Below are 25,527 nucleotides of genomic sequence, written 5' to 3' on the forward strand. Positions count from 1 at the left end.
TGAGCTGTTGGTATCCAAGGATACGTACTCATTCTCTATTTGTTTGAGTCATGCTTTTGACTTTTTGAATGTCCCTAAAGTGAGGGTAATATTACCTGTATTGAAATGTTGGGATGATGGGAGATAACATATATGAAAGGTTTCCATGCTTTTCTGGCACATATTAGGACCTCAATACATAACATTTTTAATTTGCCAAACACTTTATATCTTATGTGCTCATTTTTTAAATTTATACTTTTTCAGATTTTTCCTGGAGCATTCTTGTCACACATAGGATTGTTCTGGTGTAGCTTTAACTGTGTTCAAATTATTTCTGAGGGATCACAGATAAGCCTTGCAAGCTTATGACAACACTTGATCAACAAAGAACACATCACTGATAAAATATTTTGACTTTGTATGGAGGGAAATGATCATTAAGTAAACATTCTTCCTAATGGAGTTACTTCCAATTAATGGGCCTTCATAACTAGAGTTCAGGCAGACCTGATGACTGGACCAGTAAATATTCTGCCATGGCCAAAGCTCTAGCATGTAGCCTGGGCTCTTTACACATCCTCTCTGACAACAGAGAAAATCAGACTATACCAGCTAGCACTTCAGGGACAGCGTCTTCTGGAGAGTGAAAGAAGTTCACAGCACCTCCCAGTAGGCATTCCCCTCTCCCCAAACCATACCACTAGGGAGCTCAAGAGTTATTAACCAAAATGGGGTGGACACCAATTTAAATCACTGCCATATGTTAACATCTAAATGATTTCAGAATCAGTGATATAATTGTTACCTGGCATCAGAGAAGGTAGGGCCATAACGGAAAGGATTTGAACTGGGAATGGACTGTGGAGTAGTTCCTGTTTGCACATCCCCATTTACAAAATGATGGGGAGGAACTAGGTGCTCTCCAAAGAGCCTTTGAGCTCTAAAATTCTAATAGAGCTAAATCAATGACACTGGAAAACAAATACGATGCAAGAGAATTACAGAGCCAGCGAAAGGACCATATGCCATATTAAAATGCTCTTATTGGGTGTTTCTGCTGTCTTATCACTGTATTTATGGAATTCATTCTCACTGCATTCCTGATTAAAGTGTGACAGATGGTGAAGGTTTTAAGTAATGTGTTCATTACCAGACCTCATACCACTAATGGCTATTTACTGGAGCAGTGGCTTGTTCAAGTGAGTAGAAAATGAATCCTTCTCCAGGGGCCACCCAGTACCAGGGCAGTATTTATCAGCCTTCGCAGTGGATGTTCATTTTTGAATTTTCATTTCCTTTTGGATCTTATGTCTTTTTCTATTAGTACGAAGTTCTCAGCATCCACCACCTCTCATTCTGATACACACTCCCCACCCAAGAAGTCCTTCAACACAGCCTGTAGTCTCAGTATTTCCTTCAACTAAGATGTCACTAGCTTTGCTTCTTTGGTTTTATTTGTTTGTTTGCCTTACAAATAGAGTATATCTTTAAAGCAGAAATGTTTAAAAAAAAAAACAAAACTCCTGCACATTGTCCTTGCACTCAAGGACCCACCTCTAAGAGATTCCAGTAGGCTTCATTCTAGGAAACACTGAACTAGACTATTCTGGAAGGTTACTGCAAGGCCTTGCTTACCCATGGGCACCCTGTCCACTTATGCTGTCATAGCCCACAGTTACGGGTCAATATCAAGTTAAAGGCAGGCCATCACTTCCTAAACATATCTGCCAGGATCTAAGCCCAATTAACCTAATTCTGAGATACATTCCCCTACCTTCAATACTCAGCCTCCCTAAGAACCCCTAGCAGAATGAAAGAAGGGAGATCTGGGAAGTGTCTTGAGTCCCAGACAGCTCAGGTGTCCTACACTGTGATCTGCACATGGAGACCATACCTGGTTCACTCACAACCGATGTCTAGCCTCTAGCTCTGCCTGGTACATGGAAGGTGCTCAAATATTTGTTGAATAAACAGTCGAGTGAATGCATCCCAGAATTCTAAGACAAACTCACATCTAGTACAGACTTCCTAGAGTTTGTAGGAAATAGAAATTGTATTCCACTGCTCTTTAGCTAATTTTCAGAGCAGACAGCTGGCCACTAACCCTGACCCCGTATTACTGGGTTTGAGGTGATCCAAGTCTAAATTTAAGTGTCAAGCTGGTTAATCAACCTGATTTGCTTTCTGGAATTGTCTTCCTTTCTGAAATTCAAACATTCTTTGGGCTATCACAGTTTGCTAAACTATTTACTACAGGATAACTTATTACAAAGTATTCATCTAAATGTCCAAACATCATAATTATAAACTGTCATATCTGGGAAAACTAGCTGCTTGAGGACATTCTAGCCTAGTGATTCTGGCTAAAGTAAAACTCTCAGAGACCCACTGCACAACGGACATAGTTGTATATTACTATCATTAAATTCAGTTAAATTTGGGCAATTTAATTTTTGTGATGTCCACATAAGACCTTCATGAAGATTAAAAACTCAACCAAATCCAAAGTGTTATGAATTAGATTCTTGGGAAATACATAAAAATTAATCAAAGTTCCTTTGGCAAGAAACCTGAATACTGAAATGGGATGCTTTGGAAGTGATACTTCTAAAATGGCATCAACTCAGGCAGACTCATAACACAAAATAAGGCTGAGAAGAACAGAGGCAAATCAGGGAACTAATATAAAAATTAAATAAAATAATTTAAATAAAACTAATATAAAATAAATATAAAAATTTGGGGGGCAATATTTATTAGAAGTCAAAGCCTATATTCTTTTTTTTAAGATATAGTCTATTTTTAATTCAAGTATTGTTGATACACAATCTTATACTGGTTTCAAGCATACAACACAGTGTTCAGCAGTTACACACATTTTTAAACCCTAACCCCCACTAGTACAGTTACTATCTGTCAACATAGGAGGATGTTACAGAATCATTGGCTGTATTTTCCATGCTGTACTGCCATCCCTATGACCGACTTATATTATGACTGAGAAATTTTGTGCCCTTTAATTTCCCTCCCGCTCCCCACCCATCCACCCCAGTCCCTCCCCCATGGTAGTCACTAGTCACTTCTCAGTGTCTGTGAATCAAAGCCTACATTCTTATCTGCCCCTCCCCAATTCAGTTTCAAAGATGCCAATTTTCTATTTGTTTTGCTATTTAAAAATATCCCTTGGCTTGTCTGGATTTTAAATTCTGAGACACACAAAATTAAATTTATGTGCTCACCTTTTGTATATATTTGGAGTGCCATCTACTTGGCAGGAATACTACGTGAAACTTACAATGTTTGTTCTCTTATTACTCTTTCCTAAATTGTCTCTTTTGAAAGTTCTAATGTCTATAGCTTGTCATTTGTCAGTGTGAACTATATCTGTCCTAATGCAGCCATAGGTTTGACTTGGCCAAAAAATGGACACTTCACTGACTGTAAGTCATAAAAATGTTATGATTACAGGGATCCACATTATTCTTAGCAATAGGTATATTTCATGACCTTTTCCATTGTTTCCATCTACAGCCTCACCTGGTTCCCCTTTCTAAACCATATATTTTTTAGAAAGAGAAACTCACACTGACGTGACTGCAGTATTTGTAGAGGTAAATCAGTAACTGTGCAGATCATATTAAATGTGTGAGGGAAGAAACTAACATCACTGAGTAGTTCCTAAAGTCTTAGGAGTTGCAAAGAGCACTCCACCTAATGTTATCTTGTTTTAGTGTTATTTTCTTTAATTTTCATCCTGATCCTGTCCCTTTAATTCTCCAAGGTACTTACTCTTTCCATTCTCTGGACAAGGTTCTCCAATTCTGTGATTTGATCATGTTTTTCTTCAAGCTTTTCAGCAACTTGATTCAGATTTTCAACATGTTGTTTCAATTTCTGTTCTTTTTCAAGTTTGTTAACCTTTGGTTAGAAAAACAGCTGTCAGACTATTGTTTTTATTATACTTGTACAGCTATTATCACCCTCTGTAATTTTCATAGTAGCCAAAAAAAAATAATAACCCACACTTGTTTAGAATTAGTCTTTTGAATTCAGTATTCCCTTCCAAATAAATCTAATGGACTAAAATACTAAATCACAGCAGAATTCATAATATATAAATATTATTCTTAGAGTAATTACATTTGTTACCATAAAGCATACCACCTGAACTGGGATAAGAAAAAGAGACACTAAGAAAAGCAAAATCTTGACTTTTTCTCAAGAAAACTTATCTAAAACAAAAATTAAAATCTTATATGTTCAGGAAAAAAATGCTTCATTTTTAATTGGAAAGTGTCATGAAAGCAGAATCATTATCCCCATGGTATCAGGGGGTTATTCCTAGGTAAATAGCAAGAGCTGTGCTAGAAGGCCATAGAAGTCCTCATCTGGCAGCCCACAGGCCACATTTGGGAGTGCCTCCACTGACTTCTAACTGACACGCACAGACTCATCTGTATTTAACGGAGCTTGAGATTTTATGGTATAAAAAAAAGTGTCTGGCTTCCCTTGAAAACACCAGGTGGGAGTCCTGCTGGGCAGCTCCAGGGTGGGCTGACCCCCTTTGCGGAAACATCTGCACTCCAGCCCTTGTGGACCCACCGCCCACACAGAGGGTCCACACAAGCCTGCTCACAGAGGGTCCACACAAGCCTGCTCACTGGACTAGGTTCTTCATCTGCATCTGCATGCATGGGGAGTTTGTGACCGTTATCACTACATCCTGAGGCATGAAAACATGCGAATTCCCTACTGCTCTCCCCTGGGGACCTTCCTAGGGCCTGAGATGGCAGACACCCAGGCACCCTAACACAGCATGAAAAAATTTCCCAGTTGAGTTTTGGCAAACACACACACACACACACACACACACTTTTTTCTCCCCTTTTCCAGTATATATTCTATAGATAGTCTTATTGGTCCAGAATGTATCATTCAGACTTAAAAAAAAGAATGTGTGTGTGTCTATGATATATATATATACATATATATATACACCCACACACCCACACATATACATATTTATGGTTTTTACATTTTTAAATATTTACGTATTAAAATATGAAATATATTAGTTTAACATATTTTAAAATACATAGGTACACATACATATATGTTTTTGGTTTGTTTAGCCTGAAGAATGTATTCTAGGAACAAAAATACTTTGAAAACACATATCTAGCCCAACTCTTTCATTTTAGAGACAAGGAAATCAAGTCCAGAGGGGCTTGCCAAGTCCACTGTTTCACGTCTAACTCTAAAAAAGAGGGACGTGACCTGCTGGATGTTAGTTCTCCGACAGACAAGCTGCCAGCTCCATACCTGGAGTAGGTGTTTACTGTCCTCATACTTCTTCCTAACTTCTGCAGACTGTGTTTGGTAGGTTTCAAATAATCTCTGGGCCACATTTCTCAGAGCCGCTGCTCCTGCTTCTCTAGAGGCTTCCAACTGGGAAAAAAAAAAAAGATCGCTGTGCATGTTTTGACATTTACAGTAAAAAGGATTAAAGGTAGAACAGTTTGATGGGCAGCTAAAAACACAGAGGCCGTAAGTATACCCTTTGCACCCATGTAGACAATGGATAGGAGAAAAGACACTGTTACCTGGGAAGAGGGAAACGTAAAATGAGAAGCCCCCACCTTGTCATGCAGGCGGATTTGCAGTCGGTGCTCTACGTTTATAGGCCACACCCTCCAAAGCCCTATCAGCTTAGCCACTCATTTGCAAGCCTTTTATCATATATCCACAACAGTATTAAAAGATGTATCTTCCTGACAAGATTGGAGTACCAAGGCCAGTAAAGCTAAAGTCTGATGAATCTTTCAAGGATTTAATGTAAAGAAACAATGGCTGCAAAGATTTACCTACTGAGCAGGACTGCATGTGTAATGAACCAAAAAAATGGAAATATAAAGCCTTCAACAATAGAGGAACTCAACAAAATAATGAGATATTTGACTATAAGTGCTCTAATTAATATGTATTAAATATGTAAAGACTTAAAAAAATTTATTATACTAAGAACACAGCATGAGACCTACCCTCTTTAATTTTTAAATGTGTGTTATAATATTAAACGTAGGAGCAATGTTGTAGAGCTCATCTCTAGAATTCATTCATTTCACACAACTGAACCTTTATACCTGCTGAACTTTTGTAAGATCTTTTTAATAATAAAAGTAGTGTCTAAAATAAAACAGTGAAATTTAACTTATGAAATAGAAAAATGCTTCTCTACATGTGAGCGCATGTCAGGTCTCTGGATGTGTGTGGATGTCTGTCTGCTTTCACAGATCCACGAATCTGCGCTTTTGGCTCAAAGGCTCAAAACACAAAACTAGAAATGTCTCCCAACAGTCATACCTTGATTTTCAATACTTCATTCTCTTTGTTCATTTCTACAAGCTGTAGGTTTTTTCCTTTCACCCTTTCCATGAGCAGGTCCCAGCTGCAACAAGAGGAATCCATTTCAGAATCACAGCCATTCTGAATGTTCCCACAGGGCTAAAATGAATAAACATGGAAAATCAGACACCTGACTTTCCTTTCCTCTACAAATTTTAACAATAATAGTTATCACTCAGTATTATATAAATCAAGGAAGATTTATCAAAAATAAATCTTTTGAATCTCAAATATCAATGAGGAATTCTGTATGAAGCAGCTGGCCTCTCTATTTGCTCAAATTTGAATAGATTCTCATATTAAAAAGAGGTAGAGGGACATCTTTTGTACTTTTACAGTTGTAAGTATACTATTGAGGCCTTTTTAGGAGATAATACCCACCAAGCCAGTTTTTAAAAAAATCTAAGTTGTAAACATAAATGCACTTTGTGTACATTGCATTACAAACTAATATAATCAGACCTGATGGTTACAGTATACAGTATGCAATATTCAATGATACTTTATTGTAATCATCCCATACCGAATTTCTAATCAGAGATATGAGATTTCAATATTATTGCCAGTGTAACTCTATGTAAGCTCTAGCTCACTGAAAATACACTTGAAGTATAAAATAACTCTCAAATACCATCAAGGGCATGTGGAAGTGGAAAGGAAATCTGAAACCATTTAACTCAGTCACAGCAATGTTACAGATATGAACACTGAGGTACAGAGCCCAAGTTTACATAGCAGGTGAGTGAGAGAGCTCATGAGACAGTCTCTTGATTGTCCATCCTATCCTTTCTGCTCTTCCAAATTATCAAGACAGAGGAACTATTGTGCAATTACACATTCCCTATAATTATAACAACTTCTATTTATTAAGCATCTATTATGTGCAAGATAGTCTTTTAGGTGCTTTATATACACTCCTTTGAGTACTCAAACACTGGCAGACACTATGTCCATTGCACAGATGAGGAAATTGAAATGAGTCATTAAACAAGGCCAAGGCCCTAACTGCCAGAACCGGCATTGGAATCCAAGTTTGTTTAACAACAAAGCCTGTATTTCTTTCCAGTACAATGTATGGGCTACATTTTTAGAAATAAAAAACAAAAAGAATACAATGTCTATAAATAATAGAGTTCCCATAATTCTGTCCTGGTTTTGTTTTTTTCTACTCCAGACCCTGGTATACTCTCAGTATACTCTCATTCTCCATGTACAGAGTACTTTCTTTTCTTTTTTATTTATTTTCTGTTTTTTCTTTTTAATTTGTTAAAAACTAGTTGACAGAAAGACTGTTGCTGTACGTAGATTACTGGCAGTGGTAGATAGCTACAAAGTCACAGATCAGTGTATCTGAAACTTGAATGTACATATCTATCACTTGTGACAGATCTGGTTAAAATACAGATTCTGATTCAGAAGGGGTGGGGGAGGGTCTCTAGATCCTGCATTTCTAAAAGGCTCCTTGATGCTAACACTGTTGAACCTACAGACTCTACACTGAGAGTAGCAAAGCCTTACATCTTTTATGGCTATATCCTAAAAGGCACATTGCCCAGGTACTGAAGGGGAAGGGGCTGGTATTTTTTAGCTTGGTCTATCTGCTGCGCTACTGTGGTTTGAGATGGCCAACAATGCAGACACCCTGGCAGCACAATTCATATTTATTTTCTAAGAGCTCCTCCTACCAAGGTCACCAACAGCCCCCCTCCCTCCACATTGCTATTTACAATGGTCAAGGTTTAGTCCTCAATTTACCTATGAACAACATTTGGCACAGTGGTCCTTCCCCACTTTCTGAAACCCTTTCTCACTTGTCTTCAGTGACACCATTTTCTCCTGTTTTTCCTTGTATTTCGTTAGCTTCTTTTCTCAGCTTCCAGTGATGATGATTGTTCTTTTCTCCCCGACATCTAAATATTGGAAATTTCAGGAACTCCCACACTCACACATTTGGTAATCCCCTCCAGTGTCAGAACTTTGAATACCATCTGTTCTCCCCAAATCTCTACTTGGTAGCCTGGACCTTCTCACCCAGACCTCTACCCTCAACTCCAGAATAAGACATCCAGCCACCCATTAGAAACTTCCATTTGGAGGACCAATAGGCAACTTAACACAGCCCAAACTGAGTTTCTGTTTTTTCCCATTCACAAACATTAACCTTTTTCCAGTTTCCAAGCACTTAACTTAAGAAAATAATTGGAGCTAGTTGTATTAGTCTGGGAGGCTGAGGATGATAGAGATGAGGTTTATGCCTCATACCCTATGTTCTGGTATATACTCTGTGGTCATACCACAGAGTGAGTGGGTAGCAATGACATTGATGAGATACACCTGGCTTCTCCTGAGGTTTAACTTGGCATAACCCAGCAAGGATAAGTGCAGATTGTTAAAAGCTTCAAAGAGTAATTTAATAATCATAAAAAGTTATTTAAATATAGTCTATATGACTTTATTTTTATGCACTGCAGGAATAAAGTGGTAGATGTTGATAAATTCTTTACCTTTATATTCAGTTTGTGATTTTCACTGTTGTGTCCTATGTCATCTTTAAAAATTTGATTTCGGATCTTTTCCAGAGTAGTTCGAATCTAGAAGCAAAAAATATTTTATATTTTTTTCAAAGGTATTTAATGCCAAATACTTTTTTTTCCTCTATACCAGATACAGTGTACTGGATTTACTAGAAAGTAATACATGTATACTGCTATCAGATGTAAATTAGTGCCATAAACCTAACTTGAATTTAGGCTAAGATTGTTGAGATTGCAGAAAATGAGCATTTGGTCTTTGTAATGATTTCTCAGTCAAACCTAATATATTACCTAAATGCATATTATACTTCAAAATAATTACTATTTAGTAATTAGTATTTAATACCATTTAGTTCTATTTTCTTCTATGTAGTAATTTAGAACTAATTTACTATTTAGTAATTACTATAAAACAATTACTATTTAGAATCACTACAAAACAATTACTATCTAGTAATTACTACAAAATAATTGCTATCCAGTAATTACTAGAGAATAATTACTATTTAGTAATTACTACAGAATAATTACTAAGAGGAGATAATATGAATTTATGCATGAAAAATAAGTCCCATGTCTTGGTGACCTATGGAATTGCAAGACACTCAAAGATAAATTAATCGATCTGAATAAGTTACAGACTATCTACGTCCAAATTTTTTCTTCTGTTCAAAGAAACATTTCATAAAGTATATACTTCTGTCAGCCATGATCATTGGATCCCCAAAAGATTTCACAGCTTTAATGAAGTAACATGCCAGCATGTAATCATTGGTGGTAATAAACCTGAATTGTGAAAAGGTACAGGTAAGGAAAGACAGAAACTCTACAGTAAGTGCAAACACCTACTTGGAAACGTAATGTCAACACTCATGAAACAATGGAGAAATGATATAAAACAGTAGGAAGTTCAGTGGTGAATACTGTGTGACAAAGTGCTGATAGGGGTTCTGAACCCTTCTGGCCCATTATTCAATGTTACTCCAAGGTAGGAGCAGAAGTTCATATCCTCAAGAGAAACTACTAAACATGAGTTTAAATTTCAGCTATCAAGACTGTCCTTTGCCAAACTAGGTTTGTTCTTCCTCACGTGTCCTATGGAGGGAGAAACAAAGCCCACCAAGCCCTATGAAAAATCCTATTATGCTGACATGATTTCCAGGTCTCACATACCTTTTTCACATACTCAGTTTCTTCAATAATGTGAGCTGATGTGGACTCATACAAGGCAGAATTATCTTCTGCCTTACCCCTTGGGGGAATTTCTGTGGTCACTGTTACTGTTGTCATTGTGAATTCTGGCCTCCTGAAAACATAAATCTGTTAGACAAAACTGACTTCTCTGATCATGTGGTTTATAAACTGAAAGTTCTGTATTAGCACTGTAATCAGATATAGGAGAAAATATTATAAATTATTTATTTCTGTATATTTATCTGTAAATCCAAGAATTAATTTAATATAAAAAATGATAGCTGCTGAAACAAACACTGATTAGCAACTTAGAAATTAAATTATCTAAGGAAAAATGTGAAAATTTTCTTTTTATTCCACATTTTAGACTTAAGAGTAGAGACTCTTACGTCTTATTCATCTTTACATTCTAGCACATTGTGAGTGCTTAATAAATGTCTGTAGAACTAGAATAATATACTTGCAACAAAATCACGTGTTCACCTATATATATGTATGTATATCACTTTAAACTTCACACAGACTAACATTTAACAGATGCAATTTATTTAACTCTCAATAGCCTGTAAAGGCCATTTACTAAAGAACTACTTGTAATAGTAAAAGATTGGGAAAAGCCCAAATGCCCATGGGAGGACTGGTTGAGTCAAACTATCTACTGTTTAGAGTCAGTGAAAAGTCATGGTGCAGAGAAGGATGTACAGCACCATAATTTCTACAAGAAGGGAGGGATGGATGGATGGAGAAAATTGGTGAATTATAGTTTTGACATTGAAGAATATAGTTGTTTCACCTAGGTATAAAATAAAACCAAATAAAAATGGGGGAAAAAAAAGGAAATCCTCCAAAATGAGAAACAGATAAAACATGAGTATATCTGGACATCCAGTTGGTGGCATATCCACCTGAATTATTTGGAGTGACTTTAAAACACGTAACATAACTAACCTAAAAAAGAGACGACCAAAGGGGAGGGCTGCGCAACACAGAGAAGACAAGTAGTGATTTTACAGCATCTTACTAACAGAGATGGACAGTGACTGTGAAGGGGTATGTAGGGGGGACTTGGTGAAGGGGGGAACCTAGTAAACATAATGTTCTTTCTGTAATTGTAGATTAATGATACCAAAATAAAAAATAATAAAAAAAAAAGAGATGACCAGACCCTATGTCATCTAGATGTGGCCCAATCACAAGTGGAAAGCGCCACCTATGAAGGATGCTTTAAAAAACATACCTGCGGATCTAATCTAGCCTCTATGTCTAAGAGTAAATATCGAACAAGAGAACAATGTTCAATGACTCTGTAAGGTGAATCAGTCAAACACAAATTCTGTGAAATTTTCTGAGATAAATAACTAGCTTCCTCTACAGAGTAATTAGATGAAGAAAGATGGGGAGAAGAGAAAAGAAACTTCCATAAATTAAGAGTCTTAAGAGACACATGGTCAAATGCAGTATCCGAATGTTCGTTAACTCCTGATTCAAATAAACCAGCTAAACAAAGACATTTTGGAGACAACTGGGAAAGTTGATGTTCAACAATCATTGTAGTTTTGCTAGGGGTTGTAATGGAATTTTGATATTCTTTTAAAAGATCTTATCTGTTAGTCATACATAAGAAATATTTGCAAGTGAAATAATATTACTCTTGGAATTGCCTTTAAATACTCTAGCAGAGAGGGAAAAATGGGGTGGAGTAAAGATGAAAGACATTAAGCAAAATGCAAGGACTTGGCGAAGCTGAACAAAGGCACAGGGGCTCAGCATGCTCCTCTACCTATTTTGTTTCTGTTTGAAATTTCCATAACAAATAGTAAAGAATTAAAAAATAAAATAAAATAAACCAACAGCCCCACGATGTAGGATTATTAATCTCATTTTACTGAGAAGGAAGCCAAGCCTCCCGTAGGTGCTGTTCACTTACCCAAGATCACAGTAAAACTAACAGAGCTCAAATTCAAACCTTTGTCGTTTGGACACCCAAGTTCAAGGGTGTTTCCATCACAGAAAGGCTACCTTTCCTGGTAAGAGAAAACAACAATAAAATTATTTAGAATTTAACAATGACCAGTGCTGCTAAAGCACAGAGTTTTCATATTGCATACTCGACAGCTTCTGGGGGATAACACAAGGCTTGCGTTTATCCTTTAATCATAGATGAAACTGACAGAATATATCGAGAATTTCCCATTTATCATAATCGTCTTAGACAGCCACTATGGCTTCTGTGTGTTCTGGCTGAAGTTCATTCGTCAGCAGCAGCTCTACACGCCTGCTTTTGGCAGAATGTAAGTGGAAGTACCTCTGTTGCCTGATATTGGGATTAAGTCTTGATGCAAAACTGCATTTAAATGCCGCAAGTAAAAGAAACGCCCATAGAGACAATAAGCAACGTGTCTGGAAACCAGAGGTGGGAGGTCAGCAAACAACCCATGAGCCCAATCTGGCCTCCCCTGTTTGGAAAGCCTATGAACTATGTGGTTCTTACATTTATTAATCATTCAAAAAAAAATCAAAAGAATAACATTTCATGACAAATGAAAATTACAGGAAGTCCAACTTCAGTGTCATAAGTGAAGTTTTACTCTAAAATAACCACAGCCATTCATTTACTGGGTGTCTACACTGCTTTGGCCCTACAACAGCATAGTCAAGTAGTTGCGACAGAGAAAATATGAGACAAGCAATGTCTAAAATATTTGGTCCTCTACGGAATAAGTCTGCTGACCCCTGAGTGAGGGTGTGGCACGGGGTAAACCAATGGGAAAATAGGAGCAAGCAGAGCCATCAATCTGGTCTCAGTTTTTGTTCCCCAGCTCCATCCCCTTTGATCTACAGTTCCGTTAGATTGATTTAATCTTCTTTTTTTTTGTAGTATGCTATATATTGTGTACATTAAGAAATGGCAAGAGGCATTTCATCATAGGAATTAATCACTCTTTAGACTGGATCCCACTACATTCTCACAGTCCTTCATAATTTGGAAAACACATGGGGCCTCACATTATACATCCTAAAATAAACTCTCTTACATGACCTTTATTCTTAAGATCAAGGAAGGAATTCTGTTCCTCAATTACTGAGATTTCTCCAAACACCCTACCTCTTTTACTTACTGGTTGGGCCATTTTAAACAAGTTATCTAAAATCTTGGTCTCAACTTACATATCTGTAAAATACGAGTGATAACACCTGGAGTTGTAAAGATGAGGGTTTTTTAAATCCCTGGTTGCAGAAAGCACTAAATTGACAGTAATGGTTAATATTGTTGCTCCTATTATTTTATATTATTAATAACCAGAGAAGACAAGCAGCCTATGACAGAGAGCACAGCTCATGACTATCTGCAAAATTTATATCCAACTCTATTCATGTGAATTGAAATTCCACTTCTCTCTGGCTCAGAAAACTTTTATGACCACAATCCTTGATTTGTACAAAGAAACCCAAGGGGAACTTAAGCCAGCAAAGTCCAAATTGCCATATGGCATTATCATCCTGGGGAAAATCCATCTTAGCATTTTATTTCTGCCAGAAGTAGATTAGGGAGATAAAATTTTCAAAAGAAAACACAATCCATTAATTAAAGTGAAAAAAGAATTTTATTTGTTTACGCTAGAGTGGATTGAAGACAGCTTACAAGTGGCATCATGCCAATTGGTGTTATTTCTTAAATAGGGCTTTTGAAAACAGGAACGGGAGGCGACGAGCAATAGGGCTTTGCCGTCTGGACTTGAACCAAAGCATCTCTGCTCTGTTCTGTCACACACTGAATTTTTCCATGAGACGACTTCTGAGGTAAGTGTTTTACAACTAAAAGGTTTGGAGGCCGACTGCCTAGTTTCATGGCCTGACTCTGCCACTCAGCACCTGGGTGGCCTTGGGCAACTTCCTTAACCTCTCTGTGCATCACTTTCCTTATCAATAAAATGCAGATAACAGTAATAATATTAGTCACCAATGATTAATAATAACATAAATAATAAACAACACAGGGTGGCTTGCGAGTTAACATTTGCCAAGCACTTATAACAGTACTTAGCACATAATAAATGATTTGCATGCATTTGTTGAAGGAGTGAATAAAACATGATACCATTATCCACAATTACTGCTGACAAGTGGTTTGAGTGATAGAGAAGAATATTTAACAGCTAATAATAACCAGCTAATAATAAGAATGATAATAATAATGACAGCCAGCTAATATTTAAACAGTCTGCAGATAGAGCTAGGCTATAAAGGAAAATCAGCTTTAAGGATTTTGAGACTAGCAAATCCATGGTATTGGGTCTTTCTTGATAATGCATCAATAATTCACCAACATCCCAAACTGATTACGCGAACAGCTAATGAATACTTCATAATTTACAAAGCAATTATACATTATTGTGAACGGTAATCCACCTGTGTGATAAACCAACACGTGACCAGGCGGGCACCCAGAGTAATGTAACCAAACCTACTTCTCTGTTTAATGACAGAAGGATGGCTGAGCCATGATACAATAAAGACACAGGCATTGTTCTGGGCTGAATTTTGTCCTGCCCTCCCATTCATATGTTGAAATTCTATTGCCCAGCACTTCAGAATGTTACTTTATTTGGAAATAGGTTCATTGCAGATGTAATTAGTTAGGATGAGGTCACACTGGAGTAGGGTGGACCTCCAATCCAACAAGACTGGTGTCTTCACCAAAAGGGGAGATTTGGGCACAGATGCACACGGAGAGAATGCCATGTGAAAACAAAGGCAGAGATCTGGTGATACTTCGCCATGCCAATGAGCGCCAGACTTGTCAGCAAACCACCGGGTGCTGGAGGACAGCATAGAACAGATTCTCCTTCAGAGTCCCCAAAAGGAACAACCCTGCCAGCACCTTGGTCTTGGACTTCCAGCCTCCGGAAATGTAAGACAAGAAATAATTATGTTCAAGCCACTCGGTTTGGGGTGCTTTGTGACAGCAGCCCTAGGAAATGAGTACAGGCACCGCTTATATTCTAGAGAGTCTAACAAAAGTGTTTTCCTTCCTTTATCTAATTCTTCACTCATTCATCCATACATTAAATACTGATCAGGCACAGCAGGGGCAGGAGCTGTGCCCACAGAGATGAGCCAGAAATCCTGCCTTCGTGGGACTTACAGTTCAGAGGAGGAAACAGACATTAAACAAAACAGCAAATGTTTAGGGGACATAATGTTTAGGGGACAGGTGGTGACAGCGTTATGGTGAAAAGTGGAGCAGGGTAACAGAATAGAAGAAGGTGCTGCTCTGGATGAGTGGTGAGGGAAGTCCAAGCTGGAGAGGTGGCATTTAAGCAAAAGACTCGAATGAAAGGAGGTGAGGCTGTGTGGTCCTCTGGGAGAAAAAGAATGCGGGCAAAGGAGAGGCAAGAGCAGAGGCAGGAACCTGCCTGAAGCAGTGAAGTAGTGTCCTAAAAACAAGGCGCACGGTTGCCTAGCATATTTTTTTCTTTTTCTTTTAATAGCAGGATTTTTTCTTAATAGACTGAAACCTGTTAAGACCTCCAGAGTTGTCTCCTTAGCTCCCGGAAACAGCTGTAGCTCTGGCTGGTGCGGTTCCCTCTGGGCTGAAGGAAAGGAAGGGTGCAGCAAACGGGGGCACTGTTGGGTGCCACAGGCATATACAGCTGACTCCAAGTCAGTCCACAGAGCAGGCAAAGGTCCCGTTGAGCACACAGCGGTGCTCTCAGCTCACCTTGGCGGGTGCCGACTGAACAGGACCGCGGTGGAAGAGTGGCATGTTGTGGCTGTCTGGCGCGTGAATCCCCTTCTCAGCTATGCAGAGCCACCATCTGTATGGGTCTGCAAGAAAGGCCCCTTACTTGTTCTTCCTCCCTCCCTGGGGCAACAGAGGACTCCCACCTGCAAATGCCCATAAGGGACTGGCCCTTAGGTGAGCTGAAGCTGGAAGCAGTGAAAACCCCGTCCTCATTCTGGGAAGGGAAGGGGTCTGGCACAGAGAGGTGCTGTGTGTCCAGTGGCAGGAACACCAGTGGTTGTATCTCCTGACCAGAGGCAATGCCAGACGGTCTTAACTACAGCCTGAACTTTGCCGAAGTACCAGCACCCTGGATTCTCCCATTCCCAAACCTAGTTTTCCCACCATTTCTGGATGCTGCTCCCAATTCTTCCAGGAAATTCCTTTTCTACTTAAGTTAGCCAGAGTCAATTTTCTGGTTTGCAACCAAGAGCCCTGATGGTTTCTTTGCACAGTTTCTGAGTTTTCAGTTTCTCAGTTCTGAGCTAACAACATTAAATGTTGTTTCATCATTCCCCATCACTATGATACAGAGCTCAGATATTAGAAACTGAAAAAGTAAGTTACAATAAAAGTGCTACAGTGAAAGGGTACTTAGATTACAGGAGGGGAAAAAGGCTAACACACCTCCAAACACTTGAAGAGGCTGTTTCCTGAATATTAAACCGCACACCTGCTCTGCAGCTATGTCACACAGCACAATGGTGACATCCAGTGTCAGCTGGCTAAATCTCAGGTGGCCGTGCAGGTTACCTGAAAATGACGTACCGGAGATGCAAAGACATGCATGTGAACTCTGAACCCTAGCAATACAAACTTTTTAAGTAATAATCTAAGATTTTTAAAGTAGAATTAATTTTATTCACTTGTAAATGCTACTCATCTGTACACACACATATATTTATGCCATAGCCAGAGTTGTAGAAAGTTCTAAGGTGTGAAATAAAAGCTATTTTGTTTTGGGAAGAAAAGAATTGAAATATTGGTACAAACACAATATGCAAACACATACTATGGACAAAGCATTATGCCATCTACCAAAAAATCATTACTTAACCATTATAGTATGTGGTGGTATAATTATCCATATATCTACATCTATTTTTATGTCTATCTATAGAAAGATATACTTTTATTTTTTTTTAAATACCTTAAAAAAAAGCAAAGTACAATTGCAATTGCAATTGCAATTTCAAAATCTAAGGACATTCATTGATTTTATTGTAATTAACCAGAAGCCACAATTAGCTGGATTTCATTTCCTTCATTCAAATTATTGACCCACAGAATTATAATGTCAAAAAATAGCAGCAGAATCAGGATTGTTAAGAAGCTGCAGATAGGTAGGGAGAAATTTGCTGCTACACTAGTCATTGAAGCCTGACATTCAATGTGGTGACAGATGTCCAGGGAAATCCTAAACATTTAAAAAAGTTAATCATATTTATTATTTACTAAGGTAGAAAAGTAGGAGGAAATATTTAAGACTATATAAGAAGCATGTAAGAATATGTAGAACAAGATTTAAATCTAATTCATGAACCTGGAACTCAGCTCATTTACCCATCCCTTCCCTAATAGGTTCCTAAATGTATAACAAGTTCTCATTCTTCGCAGTTGCCCATCTGCATGTAGACTATTGGGTCAGTGATAACAAAGCTTATTCAGGATGGCCACCACCGGAAGCACCCTGGACACTATGCTTTGCAGCCACCTGCCTGCACCCTTCCTCATCAGGAAGACGTCATACTGATTGGAGCTCAGGATCCTACTAAAATCCAGGCGATAACAGAAAGATACAAAGATGAGAAGGAGCTTCTCATTCTGGGTAAAACTAAGTTCTTTATGCCAGATTGTGTCAACATAAAAGATGAGTGAGTGAGCGGATCAAACACATTAGAAGACCGTTTACAGCTCAAGGCTGATGGAGCCGAGCCGTCTTCCTGTTGGTGAACTGGAAATAATACAGGGAGTGTGCCCGCTCAGTTCTGAAGTGTATGGAGGCTAGACAGATGAAAATGGACTCCTGTAATTGGCGTATGCCTCAGAGGACATTTGGAATGATATTGTCAGTGTAAGACTAGAAAAACTGCATCTGTTTTAGAAATTTTTAAACCCTTACCAAGTTAAAAAGAAGAAACATTACCAATAGAGACTGATAAATTCATCTAATCACAGATCCTCAAGACTACAGTGTTCCCATCCAGGAGTTTTAGCAAGTTGTTTTCATATGTCAGGCAGAAAAACTGAGCTCCAAATAAGCACATCCAACGTTGGAAAACTGTATTTTTTAATGAAGACTCTGTTTCCTAATTTTAGAAGTTTAAAAATTAAGTTCTTTTCATTCTTAGTCATCAGTAAAATAGACCTTCAAGTTATTTTAATGCTCTCTTTTTTCACCAGTAGGAACTGCAATTTCAGCAGTAACTTACAGGCATCAGTCTTCTCTTTAGCTCATAAATCTCCCAACTTTTTATAGAAGGTTCTAGGTTCCTGATTCCTGAAAGAAGTGGACTAAAAGTCAATGCTTTCGCAGTGTTTTAAAGTTCTTACTTGATTTGTTTTCTAGACTCTAGACTATACACAGAAAGACACCACTCCTTCATAGGAACCAGAAATCATTTAAAATTTTGGTTTAGCTCTTAAGGTCCATGAGAAAAAAGGAGTGACATTTCTTCTGTTTTGGATTTACTCTGATCTAAGAGCTCAAACCAGTGCCTCTTTTGGTAAATAAACCAAAACTGTTGTATCAGGCTCACTCTTCAGCACAGCCAGAGAAACTACAAAATGATAAAACTAAATCATATAAATCCAGATGCACTCCCTTCCACTTTTTGCCTTACACTATGCATGACTCACCCTTTATGATGTGAGCCACTAATATGAGTCATTAAGAAGCATTCATGTTTTTAAGAGTACTTCAATTATCATTGTTAAGTCAAACAATCATTGAAATTCCCCAACTCTAAAGGCATGCCATTTGTGGAGAAAATATAGCACAGGAAATGTATGCTCTTTATAAATATTAATGCCAAGAGTTAAACATCTTCCAAGTGCAACCTAGAATGCTAAACGACGGATGCTTTCTTGGACTTGGACGAGTACACTGTGTACGATTTTCATGGGAGTATCACAGAAAGGTCACAGTTATATCACATTCAGAAAGTACCAGTAATCCATACCAGGAATATATTTTTCATAAATATAAGTAAGAGGTTGGGTTCTGTCAGTTATTTTTTAATATTCTACCTTGGAAGCTGGTCCAAAGTATCTGTCTTACCATTAAAATGTGAATGTCCCCCAGCTGGTGAACAAATGTGGTAGAGACATACCATGGTATGAGTATTAGGAATAAAAAGGATCCAGCTACCGCTACAATCTGAATGAGCCTCAAAACAGTATTCTAGGTGAAAGAAGCCAGATGCTGAAGACCATATATTATATAATCCCATTTGTATGAAATGCCTGAAAAACATTAAATCTAAAGAGACAGAAAGTAGATAGGTGGTTGCCTGGGGCTGAATGGCAAGTGATTGCAAACAGGCACGTGGGATCTTTCCGGGATGATGAAAATGGATTGTGGAGACAGCTACGTAGTTCTGTACATTTACTGAAAATCATTGAATTGTACACTCTCCGGATGTACTTTATACTTCATAAATTATGCCTCCAATAAAGCTGCTTAAAAAAAAAAAAGCAAGAAAGCCTTGAACAAAGTTAGTCTTTTCCTCTGGGGGAAAATATAATTGTAGTCATAGATTTCTAATTTACAGGAAAAACTAATTTGATGGATAGAATCTTCTTGACTTAAAATTTTTCAGTCATTGATTTCTTCCCCCATATCATTGGTATCCACTACCACAGGTTTAGTTTTTGTTTAATTTGCATGGAATTGATATTTATTCTTCAGGTTTAATATCTCAGTATATCATAATATTAAACCCAGAATATGATTCCTAAGTTCTTCCCCACCCTCAGCAAAAGGGAAAACTACCAACCTAAATAACACATAAATGCCTCCATAACGTTTAGATTTGAATATTTAAATCAGTGTAAGAGAGAGTGTGATCTGAAACAAATCTAGTTTCAGTCATTGTCAACATTGATGTGGTTCCTAATTTATGGTCTCAGGGTGTCCTGGAGGACTCCAGTGCTGGGGGATTTCCATGAGGACAGGAATGTGTCTTATTTACACAAGGATGTATTCCCCTGCATCTCCAACATAGAACATGGTACCCTGCACAACAGGCACACAGTAAATATCGGTTCAAAGAAGGCATGAATAGGCCCACAAGTCCACAGACCAAATATTTTCTAAAACTGAATGTACACACACATTTTTGTTTTCCAAACCCATCTAGAAAATCACAATTTTCATACTTAGTAAAATGTAAATTCACTTAGATGTGTTACTAAATTGACAGTAACATTTTGCCATCACAAAATTTTTTTCTGTCAATAAATTGTCATGTAATTTTGATGTAAATATCTCAGTGAAAAAGATTTGAAACCATTATTTTAAAAAACTTTTAAATGTCCTTCAAAAGCTTCAGTTCTGTCCTGTATCAGTCCTTATCCCAAGCAAATAAATATATACCTCATTTTTCATTTTTGGCCAAATGTAGCTCCCATTTTTCAGCTTTGGCCAGAATTTGGGTTACAACTCAAGCTCACTGTCCAGCACATTGTAAATCAGTAAGGTAACAAATAGCATGCCTATTATTAATTCACAAAATCATAAAGGTGAATAATACCACCGGTGTCTGTATGTTAAAAGTCTCCTTTTAGTTAGTGCTGGTGTACATACTAAATTTAGCCAGTCACAAAAGTGGGAACCTTCTTACGAAGTTCACCAGGGTCGTGGGACGCGGAAGCTTTTTCAATCTTTTGGAAGCAGCTGAGAAACCACACAGGTATTCCCTGCCTTAGGCACAAATTCCTCTGGGTCAGTAATGTTCACTCTCAAAACTCCCAGCATGCAGGGGGAGAGGTGGGGGACAGGTAAGCAACAGGAAACAAAGCACCAATTGTGTCTGCCAGGGTACCTGTGACTCCAGCTCGGATCATATTTCTGAAAAACCAAGCTTCTGCAGAACTGAATATTTAATAGCATCAGGTAACAGAGAAAGGACAGGTTATCTTTTCTCTTTTGCAAATGCAGAATCATTCCCTTTTGGACTCTGCATCTAGCCTATATGTAACAATAAAGTAAAGGAGGTTTTGATTCCTAAAACTATAATATAATGATAAACAGCTTCGGTTATGCTTGGGGCTAACTGCTTTTTCTGATTCTTATGCTCTCTATATGTGTGTGTGCGTGTGTGTTTTCCTTTTGCAGAAGGCTGGAAATTCACAGCCATGTCGTCAGCCAATCCAGAAACTACCTTGCACTGTCCTGTACTATTTTTCAGTAGTACTGTTCCTTTGTACAACTGCCTAGGTCTCTGTAACTTCCAGCTCTAACAGCCCATGACAGTGGAAACTGTCAACCAATGGGCTGTTCTCTTTTTGGAACACCTACAACTGCAGAAGCCCGCACGAATGAATGAAGGGTAAGACACAGACGAGCGAGTTTTCCGGAGGGCCTTCTCCACGGCCTCTGAATCGCGGCGACCCCTGGCAAAGGGATTTCATAACAGCAACCTAAAAAAGCAGGTGTGCATCGAGCTAAGGAGGGGCCATCCTTTCCGAGGGGAAAGCAACTCTTTCTCTTCCCGGAGGAGCAGAGCCTTCTGGCCCAGCGCATCCGAGCCCAGGAGAGAAGCGCACAGGGAGGAACAGCCTCCTCACCAACGACCTGCGCCGAGTCGCGGTGAGGGAAGTGGCTCCAAGGGCACCAGGACAGCCACTCACCTGGGGTGACCGGGGCGCGCCGCCGGCAGATGGGCAGGCCCCCCGACCCGGGAGGGCGCTCCGCCAACGCGGGGTCCCGGCGCTCCTCTCGCGCCGGCCAGGGTCGCCTCCGCGGGCCTCTGGTGGCCCCGCCGCCGGCAGACCGGGCCCCGCCCTGAGGGACCCGCCCCGGGCAGAGTCCGGCGGGCGCGGTGATTCCGGGGAGGAGCCTCCTGCGCTCCGGGCGCGCGCACGCCCCGCCCCGCGCCCCCGGCGCCGCCGCGCGCTCCTCGGCGGAGCCCAAGGCGGATTGCCACGGCTGTCCGAGAGAGTTCTGCTTGCTCTCAAGTTCATCAGCGTTTGTGGTTTATAATAAACATTTTCATTTTGAAGTCATTTTAGATGTACGACAAAGTTGCAGAGATAGTACTGAGTGCTGTGAACCCTTGGGCCGGTGTCCCGTAATATTCACACCTTACATGTGTACAAGGCACATGGGTCAAAACTAAGGGATCAACATTGGTTCATTGCTGTTACCTAAACTTGACATTGTACAGATTTTACGAGTTTTCCGATAAATATCTCTCTAGTCCAGGATCCCATCCAGGATTCCACGCAGCATTTATGTCGTCCGTTTCATCTTCTCGTCTGTGACAGTGTCTTAGCCTTTTCTTATTTTTCTTGACTTTGACAGAAAGTATTGAAGAATTATAACAAGCAATTCTGTGGATATCTCTGTTGGGTTTTGTCTAATGATTTCCTCATAATTAGACTGCGGTTATGGGTTTGCTGGAGGAAGACCACAAAAGTGAAGTGCCTTTCCCATCATAGCCTCCTAACAGAGGGTGCATGACAGCAAGGTCGCTTATTACCAGTGACACTAACTTTTTCCACTTGATTCAAGTAGTATCTGCCAGGACCCTCCTGCAGAGGTACTATTTTTATCGTCCATACTCTCTCTCTTCTTTGGATGGGGTCACTAAGTTCAGGGTACTCCCAAGAAAGGTGGGTGAGAGAATAAAAATTCAACTTTGGATATGGGAATATCTACATATATTATTTGGAATTATTCTGTAGGGAAGATTTGTTCCTTCTCCCCCAGTTTTTTATTCAATCATTTATATCATTATGGGCTCATGTATATTTATTTTATGCTTTGAGCTATAATTTAATACCACATTGTTTTGTCGCTCAAGTTGTTTCTCCTTTGACCATTGGGAACTCTTTCAGGTTGGCTTCTGTGTCTCTTTGAAAGTTCTGAAACTTTTAAGGGCTGGGGAAAAGAAAGAAACCTCATTAATTATTTGCTCGGCCCTTTCCACATTTAACAGATTTGGAAAACTGCAGTCCCAATCCCCCAATATCCGAGTGCTTTTCAAAATCTTCCTGGGAATCCTGTAATGACTGATTCCCTCTCCAGTAAGAGGAAGGGAAAAGAAATGATCTCTTGTTTGTTTTCCCAGCAGATGAACTTGTGAATTGGGACCCAAATGGAGAAGTGAAAGTTAATGTTTCTTAGGTGAGTTTTGGTTAACTAACCCTTGTGCTTTCATTAAATAGAAATAACAGACAAATGGTGTTCCAAAGATAGTCATGGATGTTTATAGCGACTTTAAACACTGAAGAAATCTTGCTGTGGAGGAACCTTTGTTATATTGCTTCGGTTTGCTGGTGTTTGCATTTGCTAGTTGGTCCCATCAACACGGCATTTCCTCCTACTGAGCTGGGATCTGACTCAGCATTTGATGCTGCCCTGCTTTCTGAGACCCTATCACCTCCCTTCCTGGCCTTACCTCTACTTGGAGAGGAAATCTACTCCATTAGTCCAGGGTTTACCGAGTAAACACAGGATGGATGGCTGAGGAAGTGACCCAGCTCCACAGAAACTAAGTAATTTTGTATCGTTCAAGTATTTTTTTTTACAAAGTTAATAAAAATAATAACAGTTAAGGTGTTTTCCCATTTTGGAAAAATGTTTTCCATTTGGTATTTAAGCTCCACCATATCCCAGAAGGTACTGACAAGATCAGAGGTGAATGTGAGGCTTCTGTTCATTTTTCTGGAGGGAGACAGACTTTAACTGAAAGCAACAATTATAATGAGTGTGGAATACTGACTGTACTTCATAGTACATGTACTATTGATGCCGGGGTTCTTGTTTGCGGAGCCGAAGAATGAGCTTCACAAACAGTCAAGGTAGGAGAGCAAGGTACAGGCTTTTATTTAGAGATACAGTGAAAGGACAGAGCTCCCGGCTCACGCCAGGAGGGGACAAGAGAGTCCGTGTTGGTGCGTTGTCTAGGGGTTTTATAGGCTGTTGAGGATTTTTCGAGAACGTGAAAAAGAGTTTAGGGGTGTGGACTTCTTAAGTGGGCCCTGAATATTAAAAATTAACTTAACATAAGGAATTTCCTGCCTTGATTTCTCTCCGGGACACCGGCACCTGGGTCCGGAAGCATATCAAAAGGCTGCTTGCTCAGCTCCCAAGGTGGGCCAAGGTATTGTCCACTTGCTAAAGAATCCTGCCTCTTGAACTTCCTGGGTGTTAAAATACAATCTTATCTTCAAGATGGAATTCTTCCTGCCCTTTACTATGCTGTTTTACAGCTGGGTCTGCAGCTAAGTTAGTTGCTCAGTTTGCAGAATCACCTAGGCGAGTCTGAAGGAGGAAAGACAGCACATAGGCCTGGGCCTTTTAGCATGCTAAAGTGAATCTTCCACATGGTTGCAAATGTTTAACATAATAAAACGTGTGCTACTCTTCTTTATCTGGGGAACATTAACTGATTTCACTGAAGAATGATTCTAGAGCTCAATGTTTAACATAGAGTTTTAGCAGGGGGGTTTCCTTGCATGTAGTTACATTGCTCTGACTGCAAACATCCCGCCCTGCCCCCTCCAGAGGCCCTCACCCTGCTCTGACTACATCCATGGTCCCTGTCTCACTATTACCTAAACAATTTTAATAAGTCTTATATAGAGGGGATCAGGAAACCACTCAGGACTAATGAGAATGTGGAATTATAAAATATCTGTAACCTCCACAGTGCTGTGCAGTAAGCTCTATTAGGCATCCTTAAATTTAAAACTCTAGTGTGTCTCAGAGGTTGGAAATTATAGGAGGGCAGATCGAAGTTTACAGATTTCTCTTCCAGTGATAGCATTTGATTGTTATTTTTATGACAGAATATGCATAAATCATTGTAAAGAACCAAATTTTCTAAAGCTGCTTTTCTTTACTTTTTACCTCAGATTGTCCATATTTTTTAAAAAGTAGTAGATTTACATATTTTTTGGAAGGGCTTGGGTGGATTGGATGGAGATTGTATGAGGACTAAGGTACCCCCAAACCACTCTCAGCATCCTCACTGAGTAAATACTGTGCCCCTGTGCGGGGCATCCAAAAGGGAGGAGAGAGTTAGGGGGCAGAAGAAAGGCCCAGGTGCAGTCTGCCTTCCTGGAGCCTGCTACACACCGTTGCCCAGGTTGAAAGAGGGTCCAACTGTAGATCAAGTTCCCACAGTCAGAGCCCTGTCTGTCCTGTGACATTCAGACTGGGACTCGTATGTGAGATCACAGTTGTTTATTTCTGTGTGAGGGTTATATGCTAAAAGGAAGTTAAATATAGTATATATTTGTAAATGCAAATTGTACCATGTCATTCCAACCCTCCAATACACCCCCCACTCGTTCATTAAAACACCTCACTACCCTCTGGTGACCTCGGGTTTAAAGCTAGGCTCCTCCCCAGGGCAGAGAAGTCCTGGGGCCCCTGTCCCTCCTGCTTCCTGTCTT

The 25,527-nt window shown here is 39.3% G+C and overlaps 1 protein-coding gene across 11 annotated transcripts in view; it reads right to left on the reverse strand.

Moving 5' to 3' along the window:
- The window catches only part of CCDC68 (coiled-coil domain containing 68), a 39,806-nt gene extending 17,851 nt beyond the window's left edge, over nt 1–21,955 (reverse strand). For 2 of the 11 annotated variants that reach the window (XR_012121225.1, XR_012121224.1), the window contains exons 1-7: nt 21,754–21,955; nt 12,043–12,139; nt 10,095–10,227; nt 8,892–8,978; nt 6,346–6,486; nt 5,305–5,430; nt 3,772–3,900 (exon numbers count right to left, since the gene is read on the reverse strand). Coding sequence is in view for 9 of the 11 variants with exons in the window: in XM_073213095.1 (XP_073069196.1) it covers nt 3,772–3,900; nt 5,305–5,430; nt 6,346–6,486; nt 8,892–8,978; nt 10,095–10,211 (600 nt within the window). In the remaining 2 variants the exon portion in view is untranslated. Of the gene's footprint in view, nt 1–3,771; nt 3,901–5,304; nt 5,431–6,345; nt 6,487–8,891; nt 8,979–10,094; nt 10,228–12,042; nt 12,140–15,837; nt 15,945–16,527; nt 16,654–21,753 lie in introns of those variants that run through there. The other 9 variants (XM_037016393.2, XM_073213092.1, XM_073213095.1 and 6 more) reach the window with 8 other exon arrangements.
- Nucleotides 21,956–25,527: the final 3,572 nt, after the last annotated feature.

The sequence above is a fragment of the Manis javanica genome, chromosome 9 (genome assembly GCF_040802235.1).
Source record: "Manis javanica isolate MJ-LG chromosome 9, MJ_LKY, whole genome shotgun sequence".
Lineage (NCBI taxonomy): Eukaryota > Metazoa > Chordata > Mammalia > Pholidota > Manidae > Manis > Manis javanica.